This window comes from Antechinus flavipes, chromosome 3 (genome assembly GCF_016432865.1).
Source record: "Antechinus flavipes isolate AdamAnt ecotype Samford, QLD, Australia chromosome 3, AdamAnt_v2, whole genome shotgun sequence".
NCBI lineage: Eukaryota > Metazoa > Chordata > Mammalia > Dasyuromorphia > Dasyuridae > Antechinus > Antechinus flavipes.
The window spans coordinates 6,543,060-6,564,979 of NC_067400.1; the positions used below are offsets into that span (position 1 = coordinate 6,543,060).

Here is a 21,920-nt window from a genome sequence, read left to right on the forward strand (position 1 = left end):
GGTGAGAAGCTAAGAGATCCTGGAAAAAGAACTAACATTTTCCTCCTTAGAGAATCCTAAACTTTGTTGTTTTTCAATAATTTTTGCATGTGTTCGACTTTGTGACTCCCTTTTTGGGTTTTTCTTGGCAAAGACACTGGAGTATATGATATTTCCTCTTCAGCTCATGTTACACGTGAAGAAACTGAGGCAGAATTAAGTGACTGGCCCAGGGTCATACAGCTAGTAAGAGTCTGGGACTGGATCTAAACTCGGGATTTCCTGATCTATCCATTGTAATCACTTTTCTAACCATATCTAAAGTTTAAGAGCTAACAAATTATCTGAGTTTTTCCTCATTTTATTATTTACTAATCTCTTAGGTGAGTTAGCTCAGGATGGGGAAAAGGAAAGGAGGATGTTCACTGTGGAGAAGAGCAGTCTCTTCTACCCTATGCCATGGTAACCGGGTGTCTGCGGCCGGGAAGGGCTGTCAGGTGAAAGAGGGATTTGTTCCGGCTGGCCCCAGAAAAACAACGATTGAAAGTTTCAAAGATGCCAGTTTTAGATATGACGCCGGGAAAAATCCCCTCGCAGTGCGAGCTGTCCCCAAGAGGACAGCACGATGCCCTGAGAGTCCAAGGCCGGCGTTGAGAGCTGGCAGTAAGTGACTGCAAAGTTATGGCCGTAAAACTCGGTTCTTTGTCTGCAGGTGACCCAACGGGCAGCGATCATTGACACGTTCCCAATGGTGGCTGATGCACGAGGGGCATTGCCCAAGAAACAGAGGGTTTTCAAAAGTAGGGAGCGATAGGTTCATTTTATTTTATTCATTTTATTTTTGAGATTGGGAAAAGAGAAGGACAGGACTGAAGAGACGGCTTCGACTCAGTTGGGATCTACAGGGAGACAGGGTGGAAGCTGTTTGGGCAAAAGAATCAGATGGAGATGGCTGGTGATCTACCCTGAGGAAAGAGCCCTAGCGATTGTTAGGGAGCTTTGACTGACCTGGTGACTCCTCTGCACCTTCTCTACTGCTCAGTTCTGCCTCTGGGGCCTCTTGCACGGGGCCCTTCACCTGAAGCCTGGCTCGGGATAATGCCGTCTGCCAGCAGGCCTCAGAGTTAGGGGCCCTCGGCAGTTTGCCGCCCGTGGCTCACTGTTATTTTCTAGGTTATTCCCAACCTTTGCTGACAGGATGTGAATTGGTCTTTTGATTTCCCACGCGGAGTGGTGAGGGGATTTCCACCACTTTTCTGTAGTTCATAGTCTTAGGACGGGGCCAAGAGGACTGACAGGCAAAGTGATCTGTCCACACTCACATCGGGGTCAGAGGGGACTTTTCTCTTTCTGATGTCAGGGTTCACTCTGTCTCTCTGTCTCTGTCTGTCTCTGTCTCTCTGTCTCTCTCTGTCTCTCTGTCTGTCTCTCTGTCTCTCTTTCTCTCTCTGTCTCTCTCTCTTTCACACTCATTCTAGGCCCATAGCTCCTCATATCTAGAGAAAACGAGATGAAAGGCAGACTATGGTGGGGACTCTCCATTATCTTAAAAAATGACAATGAAGCTGTGCTTCTCAGTAAATTCCCACCTCTCCATGGACGACTGCTTTCCTCTCCTTCTCAACCACTTCTGCCATTTGTTACGCTCCGCTCAGGAAAAGTCTCATTTCTGAAGAATCTCGCCTCAAGAGCAAGGGAGTTTTGTAGGGGAATGGTGTCCTCCTACAGGAAGCATCATTGATTTTGAGTTCAGCATGATACTTTTTTTTTTTTTAAACCTTAGCCAAGTCATACTACTCCCCACTTGGACCTCAGTTTTCTTATCTGTGAAATGGGACTGGCATTAGCCTGAATGTCTAAGATCTTTCCAGCTATTGAATCATGGTGCTTTTTATGATAGCCTGGTCATGTCATATACCACATTGTTTTTTAGATCTTAAAAAATCAATGTGACGTTATTTTCACTCTGACTCAATATATCATAAAACCAGAAGTCCAGAGAAGAAAGACAGTATCATGGGAAAACCCCTCAAACTGCCACTGTTCAATCTGAAACTGGGGAGTTTGCAGAGATTCCCAGTATTGCCTATAAAAGTCAGCCCAGTCAGCAAAGTGATGGGTAGGGGTGGAGGTCACACCCTCCACGCGTACCAAAGGTCACGATTGGAGGTCAAATTCTAATCCATGGCCATAGCAGAGAAGGCCGAAAATTAATGAATTGCACTTCAGTTTAGTTTTCTACTAACCAGACTATTTAGTTAACTCAAGGTCTCAACTTTGTTGAATATCCTTGGTAAAAGGGCTCTTGGGATTTCACATGTTTTCCATCTGATACAAAGCAAGTGAGCTCATTTGTGGAGACATCTCATGGGTAAAGGAGGCAGAGGGTAAGAAAAAGTTAGCTCTCTCAATAGAATTGTAATCAGAACCACAGGGTATGGAAAAGAAAGAAAGAAAGAAAGAAAGAAAGAAAGAAAGAAAGAAAGAAAGAAAGAAAGAAAGAAAGAAAGAAAGAAAGAAAAAAGAAAGAAAGAAAGAAAGAAAGAAAGAAAGAAAGAAAGAAAGAAAGAAAGAAAGAAGAAAGAAAGAAAGAAAGAAAGAAAGAAAGAAAGAAAGAAAGAAAGAAAGAAAGAAAGGAAAAGAAAGGGAAAGAAAGGGAAAGAAAGGGAAAGAAAGGGAAAGAAAGGGAAAGAAAGGGAAAGAAAGGGAAAGAAAGGGAAAGAAAGGGAAAGAAAGGAAGGAAGGAAGGAAGGAAGGAAGGAAGGAAGGAAGAAAAGGAAAGGAAAAGAAAGGAAAAGAAAGAGAGAGAGAAAGAAAGAGAGAAAGAAAGAGAGAGAGAAAGAAAGAGAGAGAGAAAGAAAGAAAAAAGAAAGAGAGAAAGAGAAAAAGAAAGAGAGGAAGGAAGGAGGGAAGGAAGTAAGGAAAACAGTCAAGATATATGATAGATAGATAGCTATAGATAGATATGGATATAGAGATAGACTGAGGCACTGACCATGTTAGTTTGTAAATGAGACATTTCCCCAGAATGTCTCCTTAGCTCCACTTTTTGTATCTCTTACCAAGACCCTCCCTGAGTAAGACCTCTCCTTCACCAGGTACTCAGTCACCTCATACATGTTTCATTCACTCTCCCAACTAAAATCTACACTCTGGAGAAAGCCTTTCCCACTAAGGGACACATGCCTATGTATACTTGTGTGCTATGTCTTTTTTTTTTTTAATCCCAGGTATAATTTTATTTTCATCCTTGAGAAGAAACTTTAAACCAAGGGAATGCGTTTCTGCTCTAACTTTGTACATCAGAGCAGGGAGTGACTTGCAAAGGCATTAGAATGAGGAGACTTTCTAGAGACCCTAATAATTATGTCCCCCCAAATGTAGGGGGGGCTGCCTATCCACAGAGCTTAACTTTGGGAGGGCAGTCTCCCCCTCCCTCTTTCTCCCCAAGCTCTCCCCTTCTCTTTCCCCCTTCTCTCTAGCAAATAAGGTAGGGGAAGCATGTCTGAATGAGTATAGAGGCGAGTTAGTAGTGAGGAGGGGGGGGGGTTGGAAACAGGAAGAAGAACTAAGGATCAGAACAGGACAGGAAGTAGATGAAGCCATTCTGTGTTCGGGGATACTCTAGGAGCTCATTAAGATTTGACATTAGAATTTTTGCCCACCATTTTCTTTTCCACTTGGTCCTGTTAATGTACCTATCTAGCTTCAACTCTAATCACTGTCACTTGCTTCTGGAAATTGAAGATGAGAATCTTTGTTGATCCCCCAGAAGAGGGAAGCAGACGGGATCTGAAGTGGGAGGGGGATTCTGACCATTTGAAAGCGGTAATATTAATCACCTGAAACCTGATTGCAACCCCCTGCCCACAACCCCATCCAAACCTTCTGAACCTCACTGAGACTCCCGGGTGATCCCAGCAGAACCAATCTGTAAAGTCAGGGAAGGATGGTGTGTCTGTGACCTGAGCATCGACCTGGCCAAGGAGAGAAGGGCTACAATCCCTTGCAAATAGTAGCAACTAAATCACGCAGGGATCACAGTCTCTACAGGTGGAGGGAAGACCTAAAATCTCAAAATGAGGCACTGTCCACCATTCATGTGACTTGATTCTGCTTCATCTATTATGCTCTTACTGGATCTTGGGGCTGAGGGATACACTGACCAAATGAAAACCCATCTTCCAGGAGATGTATTCTCTCTACTCAAACATCAGCAATCCTCTGACCATGAAAATGAGCTCACGTGGAACAAAAAAGAGCTCTTCAAGCTCCCTGCTTGGGATGGGCCCTACATAGCCCATATTCTAAGCCTCTCAGGAGCCCGACACAGAACTTTGTTTGTCTTTCCGATACTTACTGATCCAAGAAGTCCCAAATGTGCTGGAAGACACCAGGGCTGAGGAATTCACTTGTCTGGGAGCTCTGAGACATGGTGGATCGATAGTAACTTTCCTTCCAGGAGAAATGGGCGGGAGTGTCCACAAACCTTAGAAAGAATGGAAAATCACTGAGCATTAGCATCCATGTTTCCATGAGGCTGAATAACCACAGATGACATTTTGTAATAAACAATGTAGGCCATGATTAAAAGCACTTAACGGCAGAGAAATAGAGACAGAGGGACAGAGAGAGACAAAGACAGAAGGAGAGAGACAGTGGGAGAGGGAGAGACAGAGAAACAGAGAAGGAGAGAGGGAAACAGAAAGAGACAAAGAAAGAAAGACAGCTACAAAGAGAGAAAGAGAGAGAGGGATAGAGAGAGACAACGGGAGGCGGAGAGACAGAGGGAAACAGAAAGAGACAAAGAAAGACAGATACAGAGAGAGAGAGAGACAGAGGGACACAGAGAGAAATAGAAAAAGACAAAGACAAAAGGAGAAACATACAGAAAGAAAGAGAGTGGCGAGGGGGAGAGACAGTCAGAGAGACAGAGAAACAGAAAGAGACAGAGGGAGACAGGAAGAGACAAAGAAAGAGAGACAGATACAGAGAGAGAAAGAGATATTGGAGGGGTCAGCTTGGTGGAAGGGGCTGGGTCTTAGAGTCAAGAGGACCTGACCACACACTGGCTTGTGACTTCACTTCTCATGGCTCCCAGAAACCCTTTAGGACTAGAAATTACTAGGACCAGAAACCCAAGATGTTCTATGAGCTGATGAAATCAAAGAACAACAGAAGTCATAACAGACTCAGAAAATGTCCAAGCCCGAATGGAAGCTCAAAGTGCATCTAGCCCCACCCCTACCTGAATAAAGATGCCCTCTCCCATGAGTCCACTAAGCCGGGGTCCCGACTGCTCGCACACCAACCCAACATTATTCCAAGTGGGTCAAGCAGACCCATAAACCCTTTCTCCATCAGGTCACGGATCCTTGTCATAACTACTTAATTGTCTTTGGTCAAGTCTCCACACTGTATAATTTGACAGGCATTGAACGCAATTGTTTGTGGGGTAGCTCCTTCAGTGACTTTACCCAAATCTTAATTAGATCTCCGCCATCCTTAGTTCCAAATCCAATCCTCTAAGAAAACTGATTTAAAAAGGAGCATTTTAGTACAAACTACACTGAAGAGGTTTTCGATTTTGTTTCAGTAATTAATGAAATAAGTGGGGCCCCACTAACAGTTTTATCACTTGCTCTTATTTCATACAAATATATATTTTTGAGAAGAAACATCCCAGCACATGCTGAGGTTGCCCATCATGCCTTTGGGCAGTCTTTATAAATGTCAGGGAGGATCTCCCCCCATCAAGTTAAAATCTACCTGTGTTCCCCACCCCAAAGGCAGGAAGAGCAGGTCACTCATTCCCAGAATCCCAAATTGCTAAGAGATTATCCCACCCTGACCTCAGACCCTTCTCCAACATGTATCCAAACAGTCTTTCAAAGCATCGCGGGGTTCTTCGTTGTGAAGGATCATGGCAGCCGCCTTCTGCCAGCCCATCTCCCAGAACCTCTCCCTGCTCTGTTAGGAAGCAGACAATCACACCCTTGGGAGAAAACTACACACAGCACTTTATGGGAACATCCTTTCAGCCTCTAACACCTCCGTTTGGTCTTTAAGATGAAAACCAACTTTATGTAGTTCTCTCTGATGCCGTTTCAACCCTATGATTAAAACCCATTTTATAGAAGCTACTTGCTTGGCAAGGGCTCCCTCGCCCCTCACCATTCCGCAGGTCAGTGAAAGAGAAGGGGGTCTCGGGGAGGTGACTTCCTTCCTGAGCCCCCCTTTCTCCCCTCCCCTGGAAAGAGCCCCATCAGCACGAGCAAGGACACATTTGGTGTTTAATGAACCTTTATTTTACCTTCTGTACCTGAAACAACAATAACAACAGAATGATTTACTGAGATACGTGGGTGGCTGGGACTTAATTGGAACTCGGAATTAGGGGGTGGGCCTTGAGGCTCAGGCCACAGCTACAGCTTTGTTCACTGGCCTTTTAAAACTGGGCTTCTGGTTCCCTTGTTTTCCATGGGATCCTCAAGTCCACAAGCTTGTTATTCTGAGCCAGGGTACTTGGGGAATGGAGAAGGGTAGCGTCGCCGTTCTGGTTCCGGGACGTCCAAGGTTAAATACCCCCCGAGCAACGTGCTCCAACTGCCTGGTGATGGCCAGCTTCCAGGAACAGTCCTCTATCACCTTAGCAAAGTGCTCAGCCATTACTGCTGTCATTATAAATGCAATTAGACAAACACTTATTAAGTCCTTCCCTTGCGCAAGCCCTGAAATAAGCAGGAGAGCATCTGCCTCTATATCCCTTCTCCCATTCGTCCCCTTGGGCTCTCGTCTGTATAATATCTCATCGACGCTCGCCTCCCTATTAGCCTAGACTAATAGTTGGCTTTTATTGCGCTCAGTCATCCCCTTGCCCCACCTCCAGCGCACTCAATCCTTGCTCCTAAAGCCCATGTGTGTGTGTGTCTGTCTGTCTGCCCTGAAGCTGAAGAGTCCATGTCTGTTCTGTTATCCCTTTCCCAAGGGAAGGAGGAGCATTCCTTGCTATTCAGGTTTCTCTCCCACACTCCCCTTTTCCGGCCAGATTGACCTTCTTGCCGTGTCCTGCACAGGAAGCTCCAGCTCTGGTTTCCTTGTCTTTGCTCGGGCTCTCAAACGAAGGTCGCCTCCATCTTTTGGAAAACGGCCGCCATTGTCTCTTCCCGAGCCCCTTCCAGACGTGGCCACGGTCAGCGCTCGTTCCTCGGATGATCGGCCATTCTGAAAACCCTTCTTCTCCCCAGTAGATTGGAAGCCTCTCTAAGGCAGACATTGCTGATGGTTTTTTCTCTGCTCCTCCAAGGTTGCGGTCCATATTAAATGATGACTCAGTGGCTTAAAACTGAGACCAAAAATGAAACTCTCTAATCAAAGAGCTAATGCTGTGCTATGGGAAACAGCTCTGAGTGCTGAGAGGAAGAACGGCTTCAAGAACAAGGGATGAATAAAAGGGTTTTATAAGGAACAGTGTTCCCCGAGGGGGAGGGGGGATCAGGAGGAGACCCCTGAGCTGTGCTTTGCAGGAACCTCAGAGTTTCTACCAGTGGTGAGAAGATAATCATAAAAAAAAAACCCTTAGAATTGAGGGCCTGAAAAGCTGGTCTCACACTATGGCTTTGCTCCTTAATACAATAGAGCTTGCACATCATTCCTGTAAGAAGCAAGTGCAGGAGCTTTGTGCAGACATCTGTAAAATGGGTTTTAATGCTATGACCATGTATCGTAGGCAGCAATCACAATTAACTTCATGGTAAAAGCATTCCGAGCTAAATTTAGGTCCTGAAGTGACACAATTCCAGAGGGGAAGAACTTGATCCCACCTTCTAATTGGACAGGTGGGGAAACTGAGACCCACAGTCACATTCTGAAACTTCCCTCCTTAGTCATACCGTCGGGGGGCTGATGCTGCAGTTTAAGCGTATTTTCTGTTGCTACTGATACCTTACTATGAATGGGTGGCTTCCCTGCTTGGGTTTCCAGGAAAAGGACGGAGGAAGAGACAGGAAGGCGGCCACCCTAATGCAGGGGAGAACGAGTCGGGGGCCATGGAAGTCCTGGGAGATCCCGGGGAGGGGGGACCAAAAAGAGAAGTCATCCCAGCCACAGCTCCCAGCTCGGTGCCCGGAAGGAGGGGCACTTAAATACTGCGTGACGCAGTGACTTTAATACAATAAGATCCAGGTGGAAGACAAAGGTTTTCCATCCAAAAGACTTTCTGCCCCTTACACACCCCAAGGACTCGCTCATCTATGCACACAGTAGGTGCTTAAGGTGAGTGCTCCCTGCCCACCATTGAGGGACGTGAAACATCTGTCCTGATGGAGCCTTAACCAGCTTCCTTCACTCTGAGGCAGAGAGTGCTGGGGGGAAATGGTCTTTCAGAGAAAGGAAATTTATTCAGGGCCGTGTTCTCTGCCTTGGAGGGTCCTGGAGAGATGAGAACACTTCTGCTTACTATTTCTATGACCTTGGGATAGCTCCTTCCCTGGGCCTCAGTTTCCACATCTGTAAAATGAGACAGTTTGTCCCCAAGGTTCCCTTCATTTTTAAGTCTGTGATTCTGACATCACTAAATATCACTGAATGGGCACAAAGAGCTGATGGAGGGTTTTTTAGGGTTGCAAAAAGCCTTCCAGGAAACTCCCCCCATTTTAGAGGCAGGCAGTAGGCAGAGACAGTCAGTAGGGGGCTACTTGGCAGTGCCCGGGATGGGGACGTGCCGAGGGGCCAGTCCCGGGGCTAGCGGCCAGCCGCGTGGCCCCCCTGCCTCTCCCACGAGGGGACAGCCCGACAGGTGCTCTCCCTCTGAACCAAGTCTTCTCCACCTGCACTACGCAAACTTCTGTTTTTAATGTGGATTCAGTTGCCTGCTTGTTTCAGTCCTAGGTTTCTTGGCAAAGAACATTGGATTGCTTTGCTCTGTCCTTCTCCAGCTTCTTTTACAGATGAGGAAACTGAGGCAAGTTATAACTGGTTTTAATTTGGGTTATGTTATGCCTTGTGGTCCATAGGTCCCAATAGACACTGCCAAAGAAGTGCCTCCATCTCTCTCTGTGCCTGACACACACACACACACACACACACACACACACACACACACACACACGGTTAAGAACCCCCGTCCTCTCAGATGCTCCCAGAAGGAGCCAGAGGGGCTTGTACCCGCATCAGTGCCGCGGCGGGCCATCTGGCCAGGCTAGAGCAGCGCTCCCGGCTGCCAGCACTAGCATCCTTCCGGACAGACCTGGCCCGGGCGGCGAGCGGGTCCAGCCCGGCGTGGGCCCGAGTGCCCGGTGGGGTCCCGGGCTGCTCGGGCTCTCCGAGTCTCGCTAACGGACCTTGTGAGCGGCTCCAGAGCCGCCTCGGGACTCGGGGGCCGGTCCGGCCTGCGTGCACAGACAGGCGGCTGCTTCACCTTAATTTGCCTCCCCTGGCACCCAGCCCCAGGAGGTGGGAAGGGAAGGAGCCTCCCGCCGAAGCGAGGGGCCCAGAGGCCAAGAAGCAGCCGCAGCGCTGTCTGCAGGCGGGACACCTTGGGTGGGTGCGGTTCTGCTGGTGCTGGGCCCGCAGCCCCCCCCCCCCCATCAGAAGCAGAGCCAAGGGGCCGTCTCTTCGGAGCACTTCACAGGTGCTCCCCATCCCCAGGGAGGGAAGCTGGGGCTCCAGGAAGTGGGGCTGAGGGATTGCTCCCCGACTGATCCAGAAAGCCTGGCCCTGCAGGAAGGAGCCAATGGCTTCACTGGATACTAGGCCGTGCCTTCTGACCTGCCCCATCCTGCTCGTTGCATTGACAGGAAGTGGCTCCGGCAGCCAACTGGGCACAGCCGGTGCTGAATCGGGGCCTCTTTCCTCGGGTCTTTAACTTTTCTGAAGTGCCCGACAAACAGCATCTCCTAGGGCACCGATAACGGCCCCGAGAGGGCAGAGCTGCACGATCAGCCCCATTTTACAGATGGGGAAACTGAGGCCCAGGGAGGGTAAATAAGGGTCCCACCTGGCACACCAGCAGGCGTGGTCCCCAGGGCCTCCCCGTTCCAAGCCCGGCCCTCTGCCCTGGGCTCAGCCTGGGAAGGGCAAGGGCAGCCGCTTCGGTGAACTCCCAACTCTTGGCCACCTGGTGCCTCCTGGGGCTTCATTAAATCTGGTTCAGGGCTCTTGTCAAACCAGTCACACCCACCAGACACCGGGGCCGAGCCAGGAAGGGAAACGTTCCTGCCTCCCAGTTTCTAGGTTGCTTGCCCAGTGCTTTCTGGGAAAAACGCCCGGCAGGGGCAGGGGCCGCCTCGCCCCCTTCTCCCCCTCCCCTGGGCTCGGCACTTACCTGAGGTCCTTGCCCCAGCGGCCGGCTTGAGTTGGGCACTGGGGGTGTGGCCCTTAGCTGGGAGGCCTTCTGAGCTAGCCCTGCCCTGCCCGAGTCCTGGCCACCAAGAGGCTTTGCCCGCCACAGGCCGGCCCCAGGCTTTGCCCGCCACAAGCTGGCCCCGGCTGGCCACGGGCTTTGCCGGCCACAGGCTTTGCCGGCCACAGGCTTTGCCCGCCACAGGCTGGCCCCGGCCGGCCACAGGCTTTGCTGGCCCCGGGCTTTGCCCACCACAGGCTTTGCCCGCCACAGGCTGGCCACAGGCTGGCCCCGGCCGGCCACGGGCTTTGCTGGCCCCGGGCTTTGCCCACCACAGGCTTTGCCCGCCACAGGCTTTGCCCGCCACAGGCTTTGCCCGCCACAGGCTGGCCCCGGGCTTTGCCCACCACAGGCTTTGCCCACCACAGGCTGGTCCCGGGCTTTGCCCACCACAGGCTTTGCCCACCACAGGCTTTGCCCACCACAGGCCGGCCCCTCTGCCTTCCTCTTCCCCTCCTGTTAACTTGCTCCCCGGAAGAGCCCTCCCCACAGCGATCCCCGGTGATTCAGAGAGCCAGAGCAGGTGCTGCCCTCCTATGCCTTAGGCTTAGGCCAGGCCTCCTGGGTTCAGCCTTGTTGCTGGAGATTAGGGGCACAGCTGGGTGCCCTGACCCGCGGGGGAGGGGATCTGGAGAAGCCATCGCCCATCCCTCTGACTTCTGGTTCAGGCTGGACGACCCCCCACCCTTCCGCCCCCAACAAGCTGTGCCCGATGGGAGCTCTACTACTCTCCCGGGGATAATGTGCTTGTCAGACATGGGGGAGAAGAGGGGCTGAATCCCAGGGCACTGGCCAAGAAGCACAGGAGGCAGCGCAAGGGGCAGGCCCCCAGACCCGGGCCCACCACTCCTGCCTGGAGGATTGGGAGGAAGTCCCTCAGCTACCATTTCTCCATCTGGGAAAGGTGAGTCTTGGACTAGAGGGAGCCCCCTCCATCCCAACGGAGCCCCCGGGCTCCAGATCATTCCCTTCTTGTTTTATGTTTAAATGGTCCTCTGTCCCTCAGGGACTTCTCCAATTCTGTCTGAAAATTCAGTTGTGTGGGCCACAGCTTGGGGGGAGGGATGGAGCCAGAATGGCACAGGGAAGAAAGACTTCTAAGTGGCAGGGGGGATGTTTGGAGTGGGGTCTCAAAGGGACGAGTAAAGGTGATCTGACCCCTGCCTCTGTTTATTCATCTGGAAGGTCTGCAAGAAAACCTGATCCTGCTTATGATGAATAAAGCCAAGCGGGGAGGGCAGAAGGGGAGGGAGGAGGAGGAAAAAAAAGAAAGTAAAAAGTTCCCAGTAGAGAGTAAAAAAAAAGCCAAAAAAGCCCATGGATAGCTCTGGGCCCAATGTGTAGGATTCATTATATAGACTCTATTGAAATGAAAATTTCTTGCTTTATAGTTTGATTCCTCTCATGTTCTGTTATGGACGGGAAAATAGTTTTTCTTTTTCTTTTTGTATTTAAGTTTAAAATAAATAGATTCATTTAACCATATTTTTAAAAAGAAAAGAAAATCATCCTTAAATTTGTCACATAAATACTAAATCCATCTCCCAAAACCCAAATCGGATTAATACTCAATAGATGTGCAATTTGAAGTCAGAAGTAAGAGAAGTCTATGTCTCCTTGAAGTACACGAGAATATTGAGTCATTCACCCACCCACAAACAGCCCCCATGGGTGCCAGATCACCTTGGGGATCAGGGGCAGGGATCTCTCTGGCTTTTCATAAAAGTCCTCTTCTCACTGGTCTTCCTATTTCTCATCTGCCATAATTTTAAAAACAAGACAGTCACTTCTTACCTTCACTTTGTCCCCATGTACGATTGAGAAACAGAGTCAGACATCATCAGAAAAGACCACCACTAGACTGAGCCTTCCAGAGAGCAAAAAAAAATGAGCCCATTGAAACAGCTGGAGAGGAGCAGAAGGCTGATGGACAGGAGCTCAGGTGATCTCAATCTACACTCCTTTTCCCCCTCCCATTCCCAAATGCCCAAATTGACAACAGGTGGAAAGGGCTTCACTTAAGTCATTCGGAAGAACTTATTTTACTGCTTCTGATTTACAGGGAAACCTGTTTTAGAGATGGATGTTGGATTCATTTAAACAGACATATTGCACTTAGCATATTCTTCAGTATAGAGTGGGGACCTGCCAAAAGGTTATTATGGATTGAGATTTCAATTATCTGAGACAGAAACTAGGGACCTTGTATCAGTTGGAACCCAATGAAGAAGACTTTCAAATTGTGATTTTGTAGAATACATGATGATTTCTGGTTCTTATGTTTTCTGAAAGCAGGGCAGGCCTGAATTTTCAAAGGCAAGAAGATTTAGTTTTTACCTATGTGTATTTATATACATTTATATATATACACAGAAAAGAAAAACAAACTATCCAATGAACTTTGTTCTGTATAAAACAAACAAAACAATAGCATTTGATTCCCTTTTCTCCTTTCTTTCCTTCCTTTTCTCCTTTCATTTGCTCAATTTGCTTCTCTTTCTTTTGCCTTCCTCCCTTTCTTCCTCCCTCCCAAGCCTGTTCAAAGTCCTTCCTTTACTTCTGCCCTCCTCCTTCTCTTTCCTAGGGACTCATTAAGTAGGCAGTGGTTGAATTGCATAAAGGATGGCAATATGAGGTCCTTTTGGCTCCTCCTCCAGGAGATAAGGACATAAGATACTATGAGAGGTCAAGAAAATGCAGAAGCAGTGGGATGGGCCCCCGTTTTCTTAGCCCACCGAGGGATGACACGGGACCTCGGAAGCCTTCTGGCCCCTGGCAGAGGCCGGCCATGGCCATTCCTGGTTACTTGTTTAAGGGGTGTTTCCGAGCATTTCAGCTCTCCCCCAGACTCCATCATTCTAAGATCCCTGGCCTTGGTGGGAGTTGCCATAGTTTAGGCACAGGCTGGAGTTTCAGGTGAAGCCATTACATGGATGATTACCATCATTACCCTCATCAGACCTAATTATGGAGCCCAAGTGAATCCCCTGATCTCTGGAAGCTCCCCAAGACTTCCTCAGTGCCCTTACTTCCGCTCCCTGACTCTCCTGGGCAAACATAATGCATACACAGAGGGCTAACTCCTATCTGAGAGTCAAACTGAGGATACACCCCTTTTCCCAATCTCACGCAACTCAAGGTCAAAGGCAGCTTCATCATCTAATTAACCCCTGACCATGTCCTGTCTTTTGGCCCCTTGGCTCAGCTTGGGGGCTGCTCTTATGTATTTTCTTTTTTCTCCCATCATCCCCAACTCGTGTCCATCAGCTTCACACTCATACACTAGAGAAAATCACCTATGATTGAAGGATGTCACAAGTCATCTCTCCAGAACCTGTGTCATGATTTAACTGCATTTTAAATATAGAAATAGAATAAACATAGAAATATGGAAACACATAAATACAGAAACAGAAGACGACTTGAAAATTTTATGGAACTGTCTCTATATGAAAGAATTACTTAAGATCTTCCTCAGATTCAATATTTATTTGAAATAGAGGCAGTTTGTCATAATTGGTGACATATTGGGTTTGAAGTTAGAGAAAGTTGGCTCTAGAGGTAATTTCCTATGCGGCTCAGGCAACTTCCTAGATAGACCAAAGCACAAAAAGGCTATTATCTGGGTTGTTGCAGTTATTCCTATACCTAGAGTTTTCTACACAGAAAATTGCAAACTGTTTACATTTAAAACATGATTTAGCCAATTCAATTTAATGTTCATCAAGTTTAAAATAAAAATAAAAAATAGCATACAAACATAACAAATAAAAAACACTATTCTGTCCCTTTAGACTAATAGTTCTTTCATAAAAAACAAACAAACAATGCAACTATTATTTATGCCAGAATTATTAGATGCCAGCCAATATTTGGACTACTTTCTCATTAGGAGTTTAACTTAATTTTGCAGAGTACCATTACCTAACTGCATCTTCTTTTACTTTTCTCTGGTCATTGTCATTTTATTGGTGACTTTATTTTTTATATCACAGTCATAGTAATTTTTGGATAGTCACCTTTCCCCTGTTTTCAGCTTTTCTTTATAAGAAAGACAAACTAGTAAGCAAAACTACTCTGTAGAACATTTCATCCAGGAGAAAAGAAATGCATATTTCCTCAGCTTTTCTCTGGTAAGGTCATTGGCATAAAATATATTTGTAAAGCTCTCACCTTAGTTTTACTTTCCATTTACATTGTTTTAGTCATGGTACATATTATTTTTCTAGCTCTGTCATTTCACTTTGCATTAGTTCATGCAAGTTTTCCCAGGCTTCTTATGGTCTCCATATTCAATATTGTTTATGATACAATAATATTCCATTACACTCATATTCTGATTTGTTTAAAAGATTTTCCAAATAAAGGGTCCCTACTTAGCTTCCTTTTTTGTTGTTTTGTTTTTTGGGGGGCACCACAATAAAGGACTTTTATGTGTATGAGAACTGTCTGTCTTTGGCCTGCTTGGGTTATGTTCCCAGAAATAAAATTGCTAGGTCAAAGGGAATGAACAGTCTGGACCATTTAGCTCTAAGGACATTACTCTTGGCCAATCGTTTTTGTTTTGTTTCGTTTTTCTTTAGCAGGTGGGCATTTTACCACATTACTAACACATAGGTGTTCATTCTTCTTTAAAACAATGGGATGGACTAGACTTCCAAGATCTCCTTTCTCTTCCATATTTTATCATTCTTAGAAATTGATGCTGTTTTGTGCAGAGAGAAAGGAAAGCAATTCAATCAGGAAGTGAGTGACTGCACTAGCGTCTCACAGCACTGCTGGGATAAAGTTTATCCTGGAATTAAGTTAGGAGCTTGGGATCAGTTCAAGATGTCCCTGAAGCCCAAGGAGAGAGACCTCCAACGTTCTGAAGGAAACCCAAACTCTGGTGCTCTTAAAAAAAAAAAAATCAAATTCCTTGATTCTCTTTCAGCCTTGTTTATTTCCTGTTACTACAGAAATAGAAAGAAAGAAGCTTTATCATCTTGGGGTATTTTCACATAACAGGCGCTCCGTAAACTTTTTGAATAAGATCACAATTGAATAGGTCAGAGTCATTAAAGGAAAGAATAATCTTAAAGGAAATAAAATCTTGACTTGATCAGTAGCAGAATATAGATATATATATGTGTGTGTATATATATGTATATATATACATATATATATATGTAATCTTATTACTGTAGATTGATTGTGTTCCTCAAGCTTTCTTTGAATTAAAGTAAAATAATTTTGCCCAAGTAATCAGACTGAGAGCTCTTTGAGAACAGCAACTCTTTTTGTGGCTGTTGCTGTCCTTTGCTTATTTATCCTATCTTTGTATCCACAGAGATTAGCACAGTTCTTGGTGCATCCAGATCCTTAATAGTGCTAGTTGCTTGACTGATGTCCTGATGACTATCCCCTCACCTGTGGACTGATGGAAGACAACAAGGTTGTGGTCCCAAGCCTGGATCCTTGGAGGTGAGATTTTTATCTTTCTTTATCTCCCCTATTCCCCTGTATAATAACAATAGGAAGCTCACCCTAGAGTGGGGATTTCAAAAAGCCACATCTTTGGAGCAGCCCGAGCTCATGGCTTCACAAACACACATTAAAAGGGAGGAGAAAAAAATCAGTCTTACCAGGTAGACTGAAATCTGTTTTAAAATATAGCTCATTCTCATTATATGCTCATAATTATTGTTCAACTGAATAACATGTCTTCTGCTGAAGTGAATTCTGGGGAGACCGATGAATTTTTCAAAGCCCTGAATATGTAGCAGGTTCTCCTCTTTTCTGTATTCCAGGGCAAATGACATTCTTTTGGTTCATTCATATTCTATTCATTTTTATGCATCATGTTGCAGAAACTGCTGATGTGAAAGAATGTATACAAAAATATGACATTCCTTTTCACTCCCAGTTCCTTTTTTCTTATTCTCTTTCATTTAAAATGAAGAATTATTTTGTGTCTTTGATTCTATAAGAAGCTTTTTGCTGATGTTCATCTTGTGTTTATCATAATAATAGCTAGTAGTTATAAAGTACTTGAGTGTTTAATGTAAAATGCTTTAAGCGTATTATCTTATTTAATGTTTCTAACAACTCTGTGAAATGGGTGTTATTATCCCCATTTTACAGATAAGGAAACTAAAATAGATAAGGAGACTAAAATAGGTTAAGTGGCTTGTTCAGTATCACACAACTAGTAATTTTCTAAGTAGAATTTGAACTCAATTCTTATTGCCACTTCCCCAGCAAGTGTTCTGCCCACTGTTTCCTTGCCTTTTCTACTTTTTTCCCCCTTGCCTTCCCTTTCTTTATCTTTATCCACAGTATATATCTTGGGAGACTTCAGAGATAAAATAGAGAAAAGAAATGCTTTTAAGAGCCTCTGTGGGTAAGGATATTCTATGTGGACAGAAGGAAGGAAGGAAGGGAGGAAGGAAGGAAGGGAGGAAGGAAAGGGAGGAAAGAAAGGGAGGAAGGAAAGAAAGAAAGGGAGGAAGGAAGGAAGGAAGGAAGGAAGGAAGGAAAGAAGGAAGGAAGGAAGGAAGTCTTCCACCTAACCAATTCCAGAATGTGGAACAGTTTTACTCACAGAATTGTTGTTTGTCCTTCATTCTCGAAGAGGACCATGACATCAAGGAGGTGATGCTATGACATGCCAGTGAGTTAGATTTGAATGAAGGAAGGCTATGTAAGGTCACTAGCCTCACTTTCCCCTCCAGAACCAATGGGTCTTGGCTTGGGACCTATTGGTGGCCAATTAGAGACAGATATTTTGGTGTAAAGCCTGGCCTTTAAGAAATCTAGCCAGTTTCTTTTTTTTCCCCTCCCTTCTTCCCTTCCCTTCCTTCCTTCCTTCCTTTCTTCCTTCCTTCTTCCTTCCTTCTTCCTTCCTTCCTTCCTTCCTTCCTTCCTTCCTTCCTTCCTTCCTTCCTTCCTTCCTTCCTTCCTTCTTTCCTTCCTTCCTTCCTTCCTTTCTTCCTTCCTTCCTTCCTTCCTTCTTTCCACATAGAGTACCATACCCTTACCCACAGACAGAGGGGAGGAAAAGGAAGGACAAAAGGAAAAAAAAAAAGGAAGAAGGAATGTCCCCCACGCCTATTATGCAAGTGTTTTCCAACCCTGCCTCTCACCATATTTAGCTGCCTTCATGGGTCAGCTTGTGGACATCTCCCTTCTTCAAATGATGGAGTATGTGCTTACTTTATTGGAGGTTGCTAGAATGTAATCTCCTTAAGGGAGGGGCGGTTTTTCATGTTGGTTTTGTATTTAGCCTAGTGTCTGGTACAATAAAGACTCCTTGGATTAAATAACTGTAGAAGAGCAGCTATTATAGGGAGCTCTCCTGGCTCACACCACCCAACTCAACAATGGAACAACTACCACTATGATCTTACAGAAGTCACTTCCCTCCTTATGTATAAAATGGGGAGATTTGATCAGATGGCCTCTCAGATCCTTTCCAGTTCTGCACGGATGATCTTATGTTCCTGCTATGTTGGGGCATAGAAATACCAAATGTCTTAACGTGACATTTACCAGATTGTTCGATGCCTTCCCAGTAGGCTGAATGATGCGACGATGCAGAAAATCAATACGAAGAAACATTATTTGTTAAATGAACGAAACGAGGAAACTTAATTCATGATTAATGATTCATTTGATAGAACTTTAAAGGTCTTCTCTGCCAAATTTCAATGGGTTCTAATATGAATATATCGATCCTGAATCACTTAATCAAGATGGCAGCTCAGGAGAAGATCTTTACTACCAGAAATTACAGGAGGATGATCTTCAGGGAGCCTGGACATATTGATTTATTCAGATTGTGCAAAGACCTGTACAATGTTACCAAAGTTTTCAAATAAGTCAGCACGACAGATGAGGGATGAGTCAGTGGTTTGAGTTATGTGGCAGGAGCTCAGTCGATTTTCCCAATGAATGGCAGACAAATTCCTATCTTAGAATATAATAGCCTCAAGAATTTACCAGATAAACCTTCCTAAGCAAGAAAGCTTCTTTCTGACAGAACTTTTCTCCATTTGGATCCAAAAAAGTCAGAACATCCCATTTAATTAGCATCCCCCTAACAAAGTGCTTCTAATATAAATGTTACATAAATTGAATAGCCCTCAAAGTCAGACTTTAAACAGGGAATCAAAAGCACATTGGATCTGGAGGAGGCTATCGGCCCCACTCACCATCTTGTCTGCTCCTGGAGTTGTATCGAAAAGTTTTCAGTGAGCTTGGAGGCTCGCTCTTCCCACCACACCTTGGAGAGTGACCTGCGAAGCCTGCTCTGAGATTGTACTTTTCCAGTGGCAAATAAATACTACGTGTGGATGATTGATATACATGCTGTCAGCCCTCTAGGAGTGTGGGAAAGGATCGGAGGACACCTCAAGGAGATAACATTTCTAGAAAGAATGGAAGCTCGAAGTGCAAAACAAAGGATTTGGGAGAAGAAAAGCAGAATTCTAAGCTTGTCAGGAGGTGGTTGGGTGCCTGTGTGTGACGATGAGAAGGAAGGGAAGAAGGAACATGGCATCCTGGGGCCCAAGCTCAGTGATAAGTTCCTTTTGCCTCTTGGAGATGGTGCTAGACCCCTGGGAAGAGAGCTGCTTCTCATGTTCCATGGGTTGGTGACAAGAATACCCGAGTGCAGCCAAGGGAGATCAAGCACTGTTACCCAGAGACAGAATGAGTTTGGGTAGATGGCGATACTTAATGAGAAATAATAAAGTGTCATGTCTTCCAGCTAGGAATAACGAGGAGGAAGGCAGCTTTCTGGGTACCTGGGTGCACCCAGGGCATGACAGAAAGGCTCACGACATCTGTCAGACCTAATGATTTGTACCAGCTTCAGTGATCCATAGGAAGACAAATGATACGAATAGAAGGAACCGAGAAAGGATTGCTAGAGATCACGAAAGCCAGGGGGAAATGCAGAGCGATGGATGGGTACGGGTGGGGTTTCCATGATGCTGTCCGCTGAAGGCAGGGCTTCGGGATACCACAGAGGGTTGTAGAAGGGGATGGCTGGCTCCGGAGATGGCCTGGAAGATGTTCTTAGAACAAGACTTGCTACAGATGCTGAAATGATGAGTTCTTGTCAGAGAACGGTGTGCCTCTAGTGCGAGATGGGTAGGAGTGTGCATGTGTATATGTACATATAGAGATACATAGAGAGTATATGTATGTGTATATATAGATACATAGACATACATATATACCCAAATATACACAGACACAGATACACAGAACACACATACAAAGACACATACACATCATGTGTGTTCTGTGTATCTGTGCTGTGTGTATCTCTGTGTGTATATTTGTGTGTGTATAAATATATCCCAGAATGGGAAACATGTGACTTGGCTTCAGCTCATCTGAAAAAAGCCCTGGGCCTCTCATTGGGCTATAATCCTTACATGAGGCAACAGGCTTCTTGGCAAGTCCAGCTTGGATTAGACGGCCTTGGAAAGGGCCATTCCAATTCTGAAATGCATTTTTTAAAAAGATTTTTACTGACATCTTTGTTTTTATATCATCTCAAATTTTCCAATATTCCTCCCCCATTCCATTCATTATTTAAAAAATTAAACAAACAAGTCCACAAACGTGAATGAATGGATGAAAAAATAAAATGATGGAGACAAAAGAATCAGCAAAATCAACGAATACATGGTGTGGAATTTTGAAGTTAAACATGATGGAATGTTCAAAGTCTGCTGTCCGGTCCCTCTGTGAGGGAGGAAGAGGAGGACACTTGGGTCTTGTTGTTGGGGTCCTGTTTGTTCTTTCTAATTTTGCATCCTTCATTTTCAATTATTTTCTGTTTTTTTCCTTTCCATTGCTGTATAGTGTTATCTTTGGGTGTATTGCTGCCATTGGGTGTCTTGTGTTACCACTGGCTGTATTGCTGCCATTGGGTGTCTTGTGTTCCTTGCCTAGATTTTCTTTACTTTTCAGGGATTCCCATAAGTCTTTCTGTGCTTCTCGACAGTCATCCGGGTCCTTCTTTCTTAGACCACAGCTCTGTTCCCTTCCAACATCGGGTTCCAACCCCCGGATTCTGACTTTACTTCTCTCCTCTTCCTGGCAACAAACACCTGGCTCTCAGCCACAAACCTCAATTCAATTCTGTTTGACAAACACAGATTGAGTGCCTACTGTCTCCCTGCTTGTGCGGGCACTGGACGGCATTCACGTGAGCATGATTGATGTCCGATGCTAAGACAAGAGGCAGATTGAAAAGCCGGGCTCCATGGGAGATAAGTCAATTGTCCTGAGTCACCCAGGCCAGTGGCCGAGCCAAGGACAGACTAATTCCCAGTCCTCCTCCTCCTCTGGGTCACCACGGTCCCCCAGCTCACGGCCCCATTCTCCCACATCATCCATGCTCGTCTTCACCAGTATCTCAACCGCCCAAGAGGACCACTACCTGGCGTGTTGGAAAGCCAAAGTCCTGAGCTTGAAGGTAGCTCTAGTTTTTGGAGGGGTGGGAGGGGAAGCGGTTTGAGGAGCGCGCTGTTAAAACTCTAGGAACTTGGCAGCCTGCGGTAGGCTGGAATTCCCCTGCACTACATTTTAACACTGCTGTGATTTGTGGGCATCACTATTTAATGAAGCTCACAGCTGTGCAGGAGCAGAAGGAGGTGGAGTTTGGCAGAAAGGGACGGGCAGGAGATTGGGCCATGCTGTCATCTGGAATTCCCCTGGCTCTGGGGGGCCTCCGCCCCCTCCCCATTCTCTCTCCTCTTCCCCAGCCTCTGAAAGCAGGACCGGAATCTTGTAAATGCCCAAATCCTGTCACCGGACTGCAACAGGTTGCTGTCCCTTCTCCCAAGCCTGAGGACTTTGGAGGATCCCGGGAAGAGGCAGCTAAGAAACATCAGAATACTTCTTAACTTGTTGTTGTCTAAAAGGCTCACGGAAACAGTCAGGGAAACTGGAAAGGCCAGTGGAACATCTGAAAGCATTTGTTTTCATTCTATTTCTGCAGACTCTCTCCTGGTCTGCTCTAGCTGAAATTACAACCAAACTCATCCTCCGGGCTGCCCTGTGACCTCTTCCTCCAAGTGGGAAGTGGGAAGTCTCTTCTTGTTTTAAAAATAGGATAAGTGCAAATAAGCCCCTGATTTCTTGGCTGCCATAGAAGGCATATTTCATGGTGCAGTTTACTACCATAAGCTAGCTGTTCCTTCTGCCCAAACACTAAGGGAAACTTATCTTGATTCTCCCCCCCCCAAAAAAAAAAAAAAAAAAACAACTCCCCTAACTCTTATATACTATGTGATCCAGCCATGATGGCAGACGTGTTGGTCTTCAAGTAAGACACTACAATTCCCACCCCTGGGCCTTTGTCCCAGTGGTAACCCATGGCTGGAATGCTCTATCTCTTGACCTCTGACTATTGGAATCTTTTGTTTCCTTCAAGATTCAGGTCAAGCTTCCCTGATCCTATTCCCCCCCCCCTTTCCACCCCAGCACACTTCTTTCCCAAAATACACTACATTGTTTATTTTTTTCTATGTATATAATT

General features: G+C 45.9%; 1 protein-coding gene across 4 annotated transcripts in view; it reads right to left on the bottom strand.

Moving 5' to 3' along the window:
- TP63 (tumor protein p63) overlaps positions 1-21,920 on the bottom strand; it is a 214,277-nt gene that overhangs the window by 153,502 nt on the left and 38,855 nt on the right. For all 4 annotated transcript variants that reach the window (XM_051991652.1, XM_051991651.1, XM_051991654.1 and 1 more), the window contains exon 3: positions 4,340-4,468. In XM_051991652.1, coding sequence (XP_051847612.1) covers positions 4,340-4,468 — 129 coding nt within the window. The remainder of the gene's footprint in view (positions 1-4,339; positions 4,469-21,920) is intronic.